This window comes from Strix uralensis, chromosome 4, assembly GCF_047716275.1.
Source record: "Strix uralensis isolate ZFMK-TIS-50842 chromosome 4, bStrUra1, whole genome shotgun sequence".
Classification (NCBI taxonomy): Eukaryota; Metazoa; Chordata; class Aves; order Strigiformes; family Strigidae; genus Strix; species Strix uralensis.
In genome coordinates, this window is record NC_133975.1 from 17070455 (window position 1) to 17085685 (window position 15231).

General features: G+C 35.9%; 1 protein-coding gene across 9 annotated transcripts in view; it reads left to right on the top strand.

Moving 5' to 3' along the window:
- CC2D2A (coiled-coil and C2 domain containing 2A) overlaps positions 1–15231 on the top strand; it is a 65989-nt gene that overhangs the window by 14183 nt on the left and 36575 nt on the right. For 8 of the 9 annotated variants that reach the window (XM_074865793.1, XM_074865794.1, XM_074865799.1 and 5 more), the window contains 9 exons: positions 351–527; positions 697–850; positions 2226–2362; positions 3806–3937; positions 5833–6042; positions 8678–8784; positions 11707–11847; positions 12276–12432; positions 14448–14683. In XM_074865793.1, the coding sequence (XP_074721894.1) occupies positions 351–527; positions 697–850; positions 2226–2362; positions 3806–3937; positions 5833–6042; positions 8678–8784; positions 11707–11847; positions 12276–12432; positions 14448–14683 (1451 nt within the window). The remainder of the gene's footprint in view (positions 1–350; positions 528–696; positions 851–2225; positions 2363–3805; positions 3938–5832; positions 6043–8677; positions 8785–11706; positions 11848–12275; positions 12433–14447; positions 14684–15231) is intronic. The other variant, XM_074865802.1, reaches the window with a different exon arrangement.

The window sequence follows — 15231 nt, forward strand, 5'->3', positions numbered from 1 at the left end:
ATCATTCACCTGGATATCTGCATAGTCAGAATTTAAATTTTGGAATTTCTCGTTTGTAAATTGTTTATATTTAAAACAATAAGCTGGTTAAAAATTAAACAGGTAACTTTTTAATAACACATTACAAGAAATATTTAATGAAATAATAGTATAGCAATAGAGAAACTTTCATGTATCATTTAAAAATTTCAGTCAGCTTCAGCATTTGGGTGAGTTCTGTTTGAGATAAAATAATCATCCTGTGACAAGTGTTTATACGTGTTACTACTATTACTAATGGAAAAATATCTTCACTTGCCCTAAATTTCTTATAAATGTCATATTAAAGTATCTTTGTCTTCTTTTCTTAGTTCCAGAATGATTTTCCTTCCGCTGAAGAAGCATATAATTTCTTTACCTTCAATTTTGATCCTGAACCAGAGAGTATAAAGGCTGGATCCAGGAAAAGGAACGAATTAAATGAAGAAGAGGAGACAGAAGAAGACTGTGTAGAAACCCATGAGGATGAACAAGAGGAGGATGAAACGGTGTGAGCTATAGAATAAATGTTCATATATTTATTCAGACTTCTTGAATTAATTATAATCATCTAATACAAAATGGCAACTTTTGTTTCCTTAAAAATTCTGAAACTGTACTTTCTAAATATCTCCATTTTAAGAAATAGACTAACAGGTGTTTACTCTTAAACTATAGGATGAAGATGTATGCCTAGTTAAAGGTGATGATTTATTCATTATAGGACAGACAGCTGAAGATTTTCTAGTAATGAAACCTGCTGATTGTGAAAGCTACTCTGAGCAACTGAAAAAGGAAAAAGAATTTCTCTTCACTCCCAGCATGCTAGCAGGTATGAAGATTGTGCTTATCTATTTTGTCCTGGATTTTGCATAGCATGGCACACTTTGATCTGCTGAAAAATCTTGTATCAGACTGTCTCTGGCAGTAGAGAGAGATTTAATTGTGGTTCTGACACTGATCATCCAGTCAAGTTTGACAAGGTCTGACAAAATGGATTAACTAGGAACACACCCACCTCAGCAGGTCACCAGCTGGTATACTAGCAAGTGAACTCAGGGCACGTCAGTTGTTCTGGAGCGATTACCTTAGTGCTGTCTATAGTAAATGTAAGATGGCTGGCCCCTCTTTCACTGGAGTTTAGCTATTACATTATTTAACATATGCAAGAGGTTACCGGGTACACACATTTAGGTACTAAGGGTGGCTCATGCATTGTACATTATAACTTACACCATTTATTCACTTGCCAACATCTGCGATTTTTTCCATGTGGCATGTTTTTCAAGAGTCATGTAAGTAAGTGATTCAAGGGGCCCTCTTCCCAAAGTCTGATTTTGTGAATTGAAAACGGTTTGTCAACATCAGTCATGTCTCTGACCTTTTTACCTTACTCCCATAGAACTGCTAAGTCCTAAAAAATTGCTTTATAATATCATTTGCTATTTAGTATTTGAACTGGAAGAAACAGAAATGAGTCTCTCTTTGTTCTGTACCAAAATGGTATCGGCACAGCTTGCAATATGATGTCAAAATGTTTGACATTGGGTGCCTCTGGTTTTTCATGTCTTGTAACTTAGTGGTCCATTGTGTTCTGATTTAGGGGATAACTTTTATTGTAACCCTCAGTATAGTGTCTCCGTGTTTTGAGATTGCTCTTTGAAAAATACTGAGCCCATACACACCGGTGAAATAATCCTGCAGGCAGGCTTTAAAGAATTCCATCCGCTGTTACTGCGCTAACATGACTTTTTATGCATGTTCTGTATTTTGTATGAGAGTAGTTTAAGCAAACTGTTAATAGTAGTTCAGATTAGTCTTAGTTAAAGTTTCACTTTATATGGGAAAGGCTTAGATATGTTTGTCTAGTCAGTTGTTGCTGCTAAAGGGCTTTACACTGTTATACAAGCAACTATTAAAACTAAACTTCACTAAGTTATTTGAAGTATTTTGTGGTGAGGAAATGTTATCTGTTTAGAAGATTCGTGACACTTTTATGATAGGTTTAAACTGTGGATCTGGCCTGATTAAGAAAAGAACCTGTTTTGGTTATATATTTATTTCTTTTTTCCTAGTTAGGAAAATATTTCTGACAGCAAGCTTAATATGCAGTGCCATTCGCTTTTTATGCCAATAAGCTCTTAAAGAATTAATAAACTAGAACTACGGTTATATTTTACATGCTTTTCTATTTAATTTCTCATTAGTGCCCACTTCTGAGAAGATGCCTGGAAACATGCAGCCTAGGTACCTTGAGGATGAGGGTCTTTACACAGGAGAAAGGCCCTTTGTATCACAGTCTAATCAAAATATTTTAGAAAACAGAATACTTAGACAGAAGCAAGTAAGTCACCACTACCTTCTTAGTTGTCTTTTTAAAACTCTTTCTTTATAGTATTTTACTTTGTTATAGTTAAGTAGGTAGATGGTCATGGTAATATGGGGCTTTCATTTTCAAAATTTTTAGCAGTATCAGATGACAGGAAATGTGGATTTTTGTAGGAGTATGTTTTTAGTGTATCACAATAATCAGAGCACCAGACTGAGTCTTAGAAAACTGATGTCTTTTCCTGGCTCTGCTCATAGCCTGCTGGGGAACAAATCACTTCGCTTGTCTGTGCCAAGGTTTAGTTGCCACTACAACAGGGCTAATTATAATTTACTCTTTTTATAAAATGCTGTGAGCTAGTGGTATGTATAAAGACTTGTGCAATAACTAGGCACTGTTGTTACTATTTACAAGAAGAACATAGCAAAAGAAAACGATATGGAATGGCTGTTTCCTGTGTCCACTGAAGATAATACAAAGAAATTTGCTGATCAGACTGTAAGGGTAATTAAATATTGGTATAGATTATCTGGAGAGGTTTTAGAATCGTTTTAGATTTTTAAGAATGGCTTATGGAAACACCCATGAAGTTGACTTGGATATATTTTATCCTGCTGTATTATCCTCCTGTACACAGTACAGCGTGTATGATTTAGTATAGATTTAAGCTACTGTACAGCAGTTGCGCTTTATATTTTGTTATGATTCTATGAATTCTTCATGAGCTAGCAAAGGTACTTTTGTGAATCACATTGGGAATATTTGGATCTAAAATTTTTAACTGGCCACCTTTAACCCGGTTGGTTTTCTGGTTTACTTCACTGTGTTACTATATCAATGGTGGGTTCTAGGGTCAGCTTTAACCAGGTGTGGGAGTAAGAGGGCAGGCCAGCGTCTTTCAGCAGCTGCACTAGTTTAAGCTATTCTTGAATCCAGGTCATGAGAGCAGGGATGAATTAGGACAATGTTTAACATGTGAAGCCATGGGTAGCAGTTGGTGTGTAAGATACTTGCCTCATCTGCTTTCATAGGTGCTGTTTAATTAGTTCAGGTTGTAGACTAGAAGAGTTGAGAGATGCTTTGATGAATGATCTCTCTGAGCTGCCATTTAGCTCTTGTGTAAAACATAATTCTTTCAATTTTAGTGGTTTAAGAAAACAACATTTAAATAAGTGATGGGTTGATTTTTTTTATTCTTTCAAATCTGTAACACTGAATGTTGAAGGAAAAAAATCTGGTTTTAAAGTTTGAGCAAGCTCTTGGTCTTTCGATTTCAAAACTTACCCGTAGTGTATTTGAAGATTTAATTTTGGTGTCTTAGAAAAGTTTTGGTTAATTCAGTCACAAACAATTCACAGTCACCTCTTATTCCATAATTGTTTTTCATAAGAATTATAAATTTGCAAGTTATTTCTGTATAAAGTAAGAAACAATATAAAATTATGTTTTTATTTGCAGGGGAAAGAGTGGTTTGGTGACGATGGCAAAATCTTAGCATTGCCTAATCCAATTAAACAGTCTTCTACTAGGCCTCCAGTATTCTCATTGGAAGAAGGCATTGCACCAGAACTTGAAACAGTGTATAGAAAGGTAAGGCAGACTGAGACTGAATATTCCAGTTCTTCTGTATCAGAAACCCTGGTGAGCCAAAGGGTTTTGCGCTAAGAACTATGAGTACTGACAGCATTTTGGGGTTCCACACTGTGCTCTACTTCTTCTAGTATATTCCACCTGTATTTTTCTGTAAAAAATAATGCATACAAAAGGATGAAGAGTAGTAGTACTGGTTAAAATAGTGAAGTGACAGTCCATGACAAACTGCTTCAAGTCTGTGAGTCACTAAGGTCTCTGTGAGGCACCCTTGGATATTCTCATGCTGAAGTAGGGTAGTTTCTATATTAGTGTATCTATAAAACTCCTTGTGGTAGGAGCTGGTAGACAGACTTGGTAATCAGACAGAGGTGCTCTTTGCAGCTTGAGAGAAATAATTTAAGGGCATATGCGTGGTAGTTATTTACGGTGATGAAATTCCTCCAAAATAAGTCTTTACATGCAGTTCACTCATGTAGAAAGCTACTAATTTTGACTTATGTTTCATTAGTTCAGATTTTTTTCGGTTTTTTTGTTTTTCCTTGAACCACAGCATACCTACCCTGGCAAACAGCAGTTGCGGTGTGCAGTCAGTACAAATCAAAATAAGTTTCAATTAAAACCATTCAGCAAGCTTTAAGCAAGCTTTAATTGTTCTGCCTGTTAGCACTCTATTACCCCCTTGGAAAAACTGTCACTTTGTAGACTTTAAAGTAGATTGCTCTTTTGGGATACACAAATGTTTCTGTCTGCTGCTGTTGATACAGATTTGAATGTTGCCCTTTAATTGATGCTAGTTACAAATATGCAATTCTCAGGATGAGATCTACAGGTCTATGTAGAGTGTTTCTGCATAAAGGAAAAGAGGTTGCTGCTTAGATCTTAGTAAAGATAGGCCAAGAGAGCTTATGTTCAAGAACACCATGTTTACATGAATAGTAACATGTAAATACCCAAATCACTGTTGCAAGTAAGATATTAAGCTTAAGGGTCCTTTATGGCCAGAAGTACAGTTAAAACATGAGGAATTCAAAGTTGTCATTTTTATGACAGATTGTGGCATATTAAACATTTTGATGAGAAACTGAATGTGGAAGGATCAGGTGGACTTAAGTGTGTTTCATGACCATTTGTACCAGTCCTGTAAAAGAGCTGTGCAACAGCTGAATTCCCCTCTCAATCCTCCTTTTTCCAGTTCTTACAAAGGGACTGCAACGAACACTACGTAACTAACAACTTCATATTTTATAGTACCAGAATATCTCTGAATCTCTTCTGAAGAATTCTAAGAGGGCAGAAGCAGTACTTAAGCAAGAAGCACTGCTAATTCTCTTCTGATTTCAGTAACCTGAGGATATAAGCCATGATTGGCCTTCAGTTGCAGCAAGTTGAATGAGACTCTCTAAGCTTTGTTGCTGAAGGCTTTGTTGGTGTGAATTTCCCTGGTGTTAGAATGGAGAAACAAATAACATATTTCCTTTTCTACACAATCCAAATGGTCTACAAGGACAGCTGCTCTCTGGCAGCTGGACTGTTTATCTTAGAGCTCAGTTCTAAGATGAAATAAGGCGATACCAAATAAACAGGTAAAAAGAGAACTAGCAGGCTTTTCAGTGTCATTGTCTTCATTGCTCAGCAAAACCTGCAGCACAGGCAGATGATTTCTTATTTCAGCCCATATGGGCTATTAAAATTCTGTTGTGTAGAATACCTGTGGTGGTTTTATGCCACCTACTTGTCAATAAAGCAAAGAGGTTACTGCAGAATTCTTTTACAGTTTAAGACTCTGTAGTTAGTTGTAGGCAGTGCTAAATGGGTCACTTTCTATCACAAAATCTCTTCTCAAGATAGTTTTGCAGGGCTTGTCAATCCATCTTTTTTTTTTTTTCTTTCAGGCAATAAAAATGACAGCTGCCAATCAGTATCTTGTTGGACCTGGAGATTTTCAGGGGCCGTTTCAATTGGATATTGATATTTCCGGACTGATATTCACCCATCATCCCTGTTTTAGCCGTGAGCATGTGTTAGCAGCTAAACTGGCTCAGTTATATGATCAGTATTTAGCAAGAAAACAGAAGAATCTTACCAAACTTCTCACAGACAAGGTATTTCTATTCCATTGTCATAGGTTATTGAGATAATGATGTGACAGTTTAAGGTAAAAACTGAATTTGTTTCTTCAGAGTAGAGTGATGAAGTTCTAATTGTATGGAATGAGTGGCATTTTGTCAGAAGGTGAAAAGCTGTTTCACCTAGGTTGCTGTGTGTTCAGTGCAGATCTGCATTTTTAAGATTAGTAATTTCTTTGATCTTCTATTTAAAATGAACTCTATGCAGGTTCTGAGGTAGAGGGAATATAATTGTTAGAATACAATAACATTTACATAGTATTCCTTAGAGTATCCAAAATGTTTTCCAGTGAATGACAGATAAGACTTTACAGGATTGCATACAGCACCTCTGACAGGCAGACAGCAAAAGACATTATTCAAGGATGGAGGGAAGTTACTGAAGTTTAGTTTCAGTTGTTGATTAAAAGTAAAAGGAAGCAGTTTAATTTCGCCAAATTCTGCAAAAGTTGATGACCCATTTCCAGGTATATCTGTCACAGATGCTGTGTTTTAAATGCATACTGTTGTCACATCTATTGTGTCACTCTTGTGACATGACAAAACCCTAGGCCAAATGTAGACTCTTCTGTTCCTGGCTCCATTGCTGACTTGGTGGATGACCTTGGCTGGGCTGCTTACCCTCTGCGTACCATCCTTCTTCCTCCATCTGTACATTGGAAGTAATGGTAGGGGTCTTCTGTGGTGTAAATTTGTACGTGAACATTAGGCATTGTTAGTACAATTCTAATATCATCAGGGCACACAAGGATATTTTTGAAACATTCTAAAATGCTTTTGAAGTCTGAAAGGATAACAGTTCTTTAGAAATGTGAGGTAAATATTGTGATATGACATAGCTCTATGTAGTAGGGCTGGTCTGTTAAAAATTAGTTTGATTATTGAGTACATATAAATTCAGATTTCCATAAATTAAAGGTGATGGCAGTTTTCTACCTTAAAGGGCTATTATAAGGGAAAAATAATAATTGTATGCAAGGTCATTTTTATGGTAGTGTAATGAGGGTCAGTAGGTGCTGTACAGATACTTCTGAAGTTTGGTATAAAGCATTACATTATAGTTCTAATGCTGGACAAATATTTCATATAGTGCCTCAGAATAATTCTTTGGTATACTTTGTTCTGTCCTCACTTTTGAAGGATTGGCTTTAGTTGTCCATGAAACAGTGAAATAGGACATTTGGGTTCTCTGTGCCTGCATTGCAGGAACCTGTGTGTGGAAGGGATTTCCTGAGTGTTTCCACAATACTTTGCCAGTATTTTAGGCAACTGCATAATATATTTTTCATAAATGAAATTTAACAATTAGGTATTTTAGCCACCATTCTGCTTCTGTAACAGTCATTATTTAATGGCCAGATGGTTGCAGCCAAATTGGTTTTAAGCCTAAACTCTTCCTGTCTTTTCCTCTCCCTCCCCACCATGTCCCAGTGGACTCTCCTTAGCCAGTTCTGATGCTTGCTCTTTATATCTTAAAATATATCACCTTTCAGTCCTCATTTTGACAGGCTAAAGAAACTGCACTTTCTGTCGTCTTTTATAAAACATCCTCTGTGCCCCAGATGGTACTAGCAGCTTCCCATGTGTTCAGTTATTCTTTATTTCAAAATGTTTTTCAACATCTTTTTTATATCAGTGAGTTTCATTTTGTGGTTGCCCATGTATGTTCTCAGCTGTATGCTTCCTGCTCTCCAATTATATTGTTTCTCCAGTTTGATGTGTTTAAAAAAAAAAAAAAATCTTTGTTCCTATATTTGTAATTTCGTTGCTTCTACTTTGGATATAGTTGCTTTCGGCTCCTGCAGCGCTATTAGCCATTCTGGTTTCACATTCAGTACTATTCTTAAGGAGATCTACAGCAACATAATAACTAAAATTTTAGTTCCTATCCTACTGCTGTTTGTTATTTTTCTCTCTTCTCCTAGCCAGTCCTTTTCATTCTCTTATCTTCACAGCCATGTATATTTTCACATTATCCTAAAGTAGGTGTCCATCTTCCATGTAATCATTTGATGCCTATCTTCAAATCCTAGTTGAAGGGGTGCTCTCTTGTCTTGACAGTATGGCTTCAAAAGTGCATTTGAATTGTACCATTGTTCCCACTTTTGTCTTATCCTTAGACCTTCTCTTCTTCCAGTTGTTACATGCAATATGTTATGCTTAAATGCTATGTTGCAAGGTGCCCAGCTTCTGTGAGGCACTCATCAAAACCACAATCCACTCATTTTTGTTGTTTATTGGGGTTACCTTTTGTGGCCCTTCCTACACCTAAAAATCCCTTTAATAGAAAGTGGGTTTTTTGGCAGACTCGCTTTCCCCACTCCACCCCTTTGATGCCTGAGCCTTCAGAATAATCCTTAGATCAATCTATTGCCCTTGTTTAGATCTGTCACAGTGATCAAAGTGAGTAAATCTCCCTCATGCATTCAGGGATTCTAACTAGAATTTCATCTTCAAGAATCAGCACCTCGCAGACATGCCAGAACCCTGTAAATACAGAATGAAGACAACTCAGTTTTCTCTTATGTAGTAACTAACTTTCATGTCAAGGTGCATTACACTGCCTCATAAATGTCAAACCATCTGTTAATTGCTTGTTTGTTCGTTTAAGCTGCACGCTTTGAGGAATGCTGTGCAATATAGTATAGACAGTGGTGGTGATGGTGTTCCTAGACCTGTGGCACAACAGAGCATACCTGAATACAAAATTGAGATCAGGTAGGTATGGATTCATTAAATCATTATGTTTTTAAAACTGTGTTCCTTTTTTCCTTTCCATGCTGGTACAAAATATGATTCATGTCAGGCTTCTAAATTCTGCTGTAAATAGCTCTGTAAGAATTTTGAGGGCTTAAGGGTTCTTACTGGTAAGTTGAGTAAAAAAAAATGACAAAGAAAATATAGCTTAGGCTGAAATCTTGATTCAGAACTGGTCTGATTTGATTACCTTTTATTCATTAGTAACTATTTATTGTTGTGTTTTGCACAATTAAAATTTAATTAAAATAAGGTGTCAGTAGACATCAGCTGTATGCATGAAGCTCTCACAACAGTGCAAGTGATGTAATTTTTTGAAATGACAAAACCCCTAGTTTTTTCCATCTTCTTCCTCATTATACAAGTGTTCTTGATTCACTTCCCATTCTTAGGTATTTCTGTCCATGTTTTTGCCAGTGGGTTAATATACATAAAATGGTAGAATTTTGGTTTACAAGATTACAGTTATTGTTCTTGGACAGTAAGTGGGTAGTAAAAATATATTACAGTTTTTGGCTTGCTAGTGAAAATTAGTATTATTTTTGGCAGGTGGACAGTAGTGAGCTGTAAGTGTAAGCAGTATGATAAAAATTAAGTTATTTTGGAGATCCATGCTGAACAGCCTTTTAACTAGTAGATACTTAATAAAAATCTGAAAGTTTTTCACAATCTGAAAGTAGGCAATAATGTATTCATTTAAATAAACAGAAGTTTAGACTGATGTAATGGGTCACATGATAATACAATATTTTTTTAAAAATCAAATTTTTTGTATAACAATTCTACTTTCAGCCTTGAAGTCTACATCTGCTTACACTTACACATCCACTCGTTATTCTTAGTTTGCGAATTGCTGCTTCAGATTTTCATCCTTCAAGTACGCTGTCTTGTAATACATTGGTATCTGTGCAGGACGTATAGAAATCTATAATGTATTATTTTATACTGAAGGACAAAGTCTTCCTTCCATTGAAGGGAGCAGCTTTTATTAATATTTTCTTAACACATCTGCTAGAGGACTAGTAGCAGGAGGTGTGCAGTTACCATACAGTACCTTGGAGACAGGAGCTCTCACCAAGGAAAGCATGAGAATAGTAATGAGAAAGTTTTCTGTGGGAGTAAGATTCTTGGATTTTGGCACCAACCCTGAGTCTTGCTTGATGGTTAATTCTGATTAGATAGAATATTCCTTCTGGGTATCTTAAGTGTTTTTCTAGGTCTTGAGTGCTTTAGTTTAGTGTCACACTATTATGAATCAGGAGAAACTAGCTGAAATCAGTGAGATCAGTGTTCCATAAGTAATGGGAGATGAGTTTGGCTGGGATTATTCTAGGGCTTTTCATATCTGTAATTCTTTCTGGCTACAGCTCTGTTGTTGGAAGCTGTTACACATATGAGGCTCAGATGGGCTCAGGAATTTTTACTGTCATGGTGTTTAATACTGACTTGGACCACATATGTTGGTAAAAACATCTGACCTGCCTTGTCTCTCTTTTTAATACTGCATTTCCCTGATGGTCACTGTAGTACACTCATGAGAAATTACGAATATAAAGAGAGTGTAGCATGGAAAATAATCTAATTGTTTCCTCCACCCTCCAGTAACATAACTGATGTGTACTCTTTGCTGTCTGAAGATCAGAGCTGTAGTTTTCCATCGGTTTGAGGAAGAAATGTCATCTGAATACAGAAAACTTTTGCAAATTAGCAATTTCAGCCCTACTGTCCTTGTTTGCTGAGGATGAAGCCAAAGTATGCTGCGGATCGCAGGTTTCAGGCTCATCTGACTGATGTATTTTAGCAGACATGATTCTCTACTGAAAGGTTCTGCTTCCAAATTGAATACATTAGATAACTGTAATTACTGACCTATATGTTCCTCATGTCTTTAAGCTTCATCTTCTAGCTTCATCTGGTAGACAAAGAAGAAAAGGTTGTTAAGCTGTATGGATAAGTAATATTTAAACTGCTAGCTAATGAAGTGGAGAAGTTACTCATATTGCTCTCTGGAAAGTCTATATTTCTTCTTTGTTTATTGTTTTTTACTAAATTTGCTTATGCTTTTAAATAATGTATGATGTATTTCTTCTCTCAGCTTTAACTCAGCCTTCCTGTCTTCCACATTCTTTGAATACAAGTAGTAATGTGTTAGTTTACATCTTTTTTTTTTTCTTTTAAAATCACATTATTTTTACTAGACATGTTTAGCTAACCAGGATAGTACTAGAAACAGTCTGTGCTTGTGCTGCATAGACATTTACATCAGAAGTGTGTGTTGGTCATTAAAGTGCTAATGAATAGCTCTTTTACGAACAGATTAGAGAATGGAAATGTGAAACACCAATTCTGGGGGGAAAAAAAAGCCCTGTTAATTTTGTTTGTGTTAAGAATCTTGTAGGGCTGTCAGAAGACTTGCATTACTTCATACATTACCACATTACTTCATCTCTGCAAGTCCCTTTTACTGGAGTTAGAAGCATGTTAGGTTTAAAACATATTTTGTAATGTATGATTGTAATAAGCATTACTTCATAGCAGCAGATTAGGTTTCCTGGGCTGTTGTTTACATGAATTGACTTTAAAATGTTTTTAATGATGTACAGCTGTAATAAGCCTTTCAGAAAACTTTGAAATCTCTAGAGAATGAACTGTAATTGAAGTCAGATTGTCCAAAATGCGAGAGACTAGAGTACAGAAGGAAATCAAATCCTGCCATCTTTGAGTCTGGGGTTTATGCTTCTTGGATTTAAACCACTGCAGCCATCATCAATCAAATTGAAACCCACATCACTTGGCTTTTGGTATCGCAAGTTTTCATTCTATTGTTCCTCTGAGTTATACAATTCTGATTGATTTTGTGCACATGTATATATATATTTCCAGGCAAACCAGAAGACTTCGTGATGCTGAACAAGACAAAGACAGAATGTTGCTTAAGACCATTATAAAAGTTTGGAAACAAATTAAATCCCTCCGTGACTTTCAGAAGTTTACTAACACACCCATGAAACTTTATTTGAGGAAGTATGTTTTGATAACACTTTTTGTATTTCATTTGCCAGCAGTGGAGTTTTAATAAAATTAATCAATTTGGGAAATTACAATTCTGATACAAAGGGTGCAGAAGTAAGAATTTGAGTAGTGTCTGGCACTGGTTGAGCCTGACTCTATTCTTTTTGAGTTTGGGGAGGAAGGAAGGTTAAAATTACAAGTAATTACTGTAAGAAAGAAATTTCTATAAGCTAATGAATAAACAAAAAGTAATTGTATTCGTTCTGGATAGTAACTATCTGCTATCAGCTCCTAAACTATCTATGCTATTACTTTTAAATAGAACACACTTTTGGTATCATGAAATTAATTCATGGAGAAGTATATATGTTATATATTATAGACTTAATTGGAGCCCTTATGTTAATTTATATAATGTGTTGGTAACTGTTGTTTTGAAGGGAAGAGGTTGATCAGAAATTAGATGAAAAAGCATATGAAGCAGAAATTCAGGCTGAGATAAATGAATTGCTAGAAGAATGTATGGAAGAATATGAAAAGAAAATGGAGGAGTATAAAACTGAGCTACAAGAGTGGAAATCCTGGAAGAAGATACAGGTTTGTTTAAATCATTCAGTTTCACAAAAATTAAAATTATTACTAAATGTGTTTGAAAATTTGTCCTTCTAATACCAAAAAAAAAATACCAATTTCAGGATAGTTATGCATAAATTTTGTAATGTGTTTGCATGCATTCTGTCTTAGAATTTGTTAGTAAATTGTTAATTAAAAAAATCAAAATTTGCTAGGTTTTTATGGAGCATTGTCATCTTCCTGTTGATTTTTCAGTACTTCAGCAGTTCTTTCTTTAAATTTAATAGTTTTGCAGCATTCCCATTAAGTTCACGTCCTTCTTGCAAACAAAGAACATGAATTAATTTTGTGTGCGTGTGTTTCTAATGAACAGCAGTTGATGTCATCTCGTGTAAATTTATGGTCAGGAATGTCCCAAAACTGAAAAATTCAGTTAATATACTAGCCTTTTACCTCTGAAAAGCTTTATTGCTAATAATCTGTACTGTAGTTAAGTTGTCAGTTGTGCTTCAAGGGAATGTTGACAATACAGGAGCTAAAACGATACACTACAACAGGATGTTCTTTGAAATAGCCTGTGGCAGTGCCAGCAAAATCAGACTTGCTTTCATAGTTATGTGGCAGTGTACTGGATGCCTCAGGGTAGTGGTGATTATACTTGAATATAATTACTGCCCAGTTTGAACACTTTTTTGGGATACCAAAGCAAAATTAAGGAAATGCTTCAAACACTGTTTTCAAGAATCTAGTGCAGGGGAAGCGGATCTGCAGGTATTGGAAATTCCTGTTAGCAGAACACAAGTGGGCACATGACTCATTAGTACTGTGTCAATTCACTTGTAGGGTAAGATGAATAAATGTAAACCTTTAAAGTGAAGGCAGATAGTCTTGAGCATTGATCCTAACAGGAGCTGTTCCTCTACCTCTAGACAGTTATGCATTCACAAATACCATGGGAGTGGTTCCAGCCAAAGCTGTCTCAGCATCTTTTTATTGTGTTAGTTGCAAACTGTCTTGAGACTGAGATGACTGTGGTTCTTTCCTTTTAGAGTGAAATGTAGTACACAGACCTTTCTTTCATGCCCAGAAGTGCCTTACTTTATTTTACTCAAAGTGCTTTTTCTGTTGATCACTGCTGGTGGTGTCTTACTAGCACAGATCACATAAATCTGAGAAAGACACTAGAGGTAGAAGAGACTAGATAAATTTAAAAGCAAATACAAGAATAAAAAGGGTAACATAAAATTAGGCCAAGAAAGAAACAATATTTATTCATAAAATATGTGAACAAATTGTTTGGCTAAATACTTCAGTTAGTGAGGAGAAACTGTTTGCTTTCCTCACCTCCCTCTCTTTTGCTTATCGTCTCTTAAATAATAAAGTGGCTGGTGCTTCCAAGCAAGCTGTACTTCCAAGTAATCTGTAAGTCTGTGGAAGGAGGAACTTGCTTGCAGTTGTTTACAGCTGAATATGCACATAACACTGGAGTTGTGCAGTTTAGAAGATGCTGAAAGGGATGCGGTTGTCTGTTTATTCTTCTGTTTGTCATAGAGGAAGGGAGGGGATCATTCTGCTCATGCTAAAGATACTGCTAAGCTAAAAAGCTAGTGCTCCAAAGTTTGTGGCACATGTGCGTTCACTTTGTCAATGTGTATGCAGATAATACATCTCAAAGAACTGTGTCTACTGGTTGAGTAACCTTCTTTCAATCCTAACAGAATGCATGTGGTAGCTCAGGCTAAATGAGAAGCTGCTAGCCAGAATGTTCAAGAAACATGTTTGTTTTGTAAGATGGTTGGGAAGGTTAAATAAATGTTTTGTTTGAAACGGATTATGTTTTTGAAGCGTATGAATGGAATGCACTGCTGAATTCTGAATCTGAAGTAGTACTATGGAATGAGAGAAGTCTTATTTTTGTGTGTGGTGATTTTAAAATTATACAGTCATTTCTCATACATGTTTATCACTTGTGAATCAAGAGAAGAAAACTCTACTGATTGAAACAAGTTCAAGAAGAACATTATTATTTTTATATGCAGAAGTCCAAGAAGAAAAAGAAGAAAAAAGGCATTCATGAAGAAGAAGAATCAGTAGAGGATTATGATCTTGGTGAGGAACGTGTAAAACCCATCCCACCTAAAATGGTCAGTAGCCTGGAAATAGAGCAGCAGGTAAGAGAAAAAGCTGAAAACTGCAGAAGGAAACCCGGAGCGCCTGCTCTAATTCCTGAACTAGTCCTGTCAGGAAGCATAACTCCGACTGAGCTGTGCCCTCGGTAAGATAAATGTTGGTGTGCAAATTACTTTGTTCATGGTTTTGTGCTGTTATTTATTAATTAATTGACTGTACAACTTCAGAAGCATGTGCTCATCATTCTGTTTAGCTTAGTGATAAAACTTCTGCTTCTGAAGCTGAAATAAATATTCGTTTTCAAGTCACATGTAACCTTGTATATAGTGGGCTTGGAGAATGCGTGTCTACACACTACCTTTGAACCTTTTTATGTTCCTTGAACATCTGCATAGGACAGTGGTGTATATATAAAGAAGTTGTTTTCAGTCTAGAGTCTAGGTCACTTCTGGCAGTACCACTCTCACTGTCCTTTACGTCAGGTCTGTGCTATAGTCAACAAAGGAAAAATAAAGAAATCGCATAGTAAACCAGAGATTTCACTGGATAAAATAAGTAAATTTACTTGTTTGTGTTACTTTCCATATCTACGCATGCAATTTAACATACATCTAACAGATTTTAGTTATTTAAAAACTGCTTTGTTTCGTACTTACTCAGCAAATAGCCTCATTGAGGAATATTGCGTGGCTG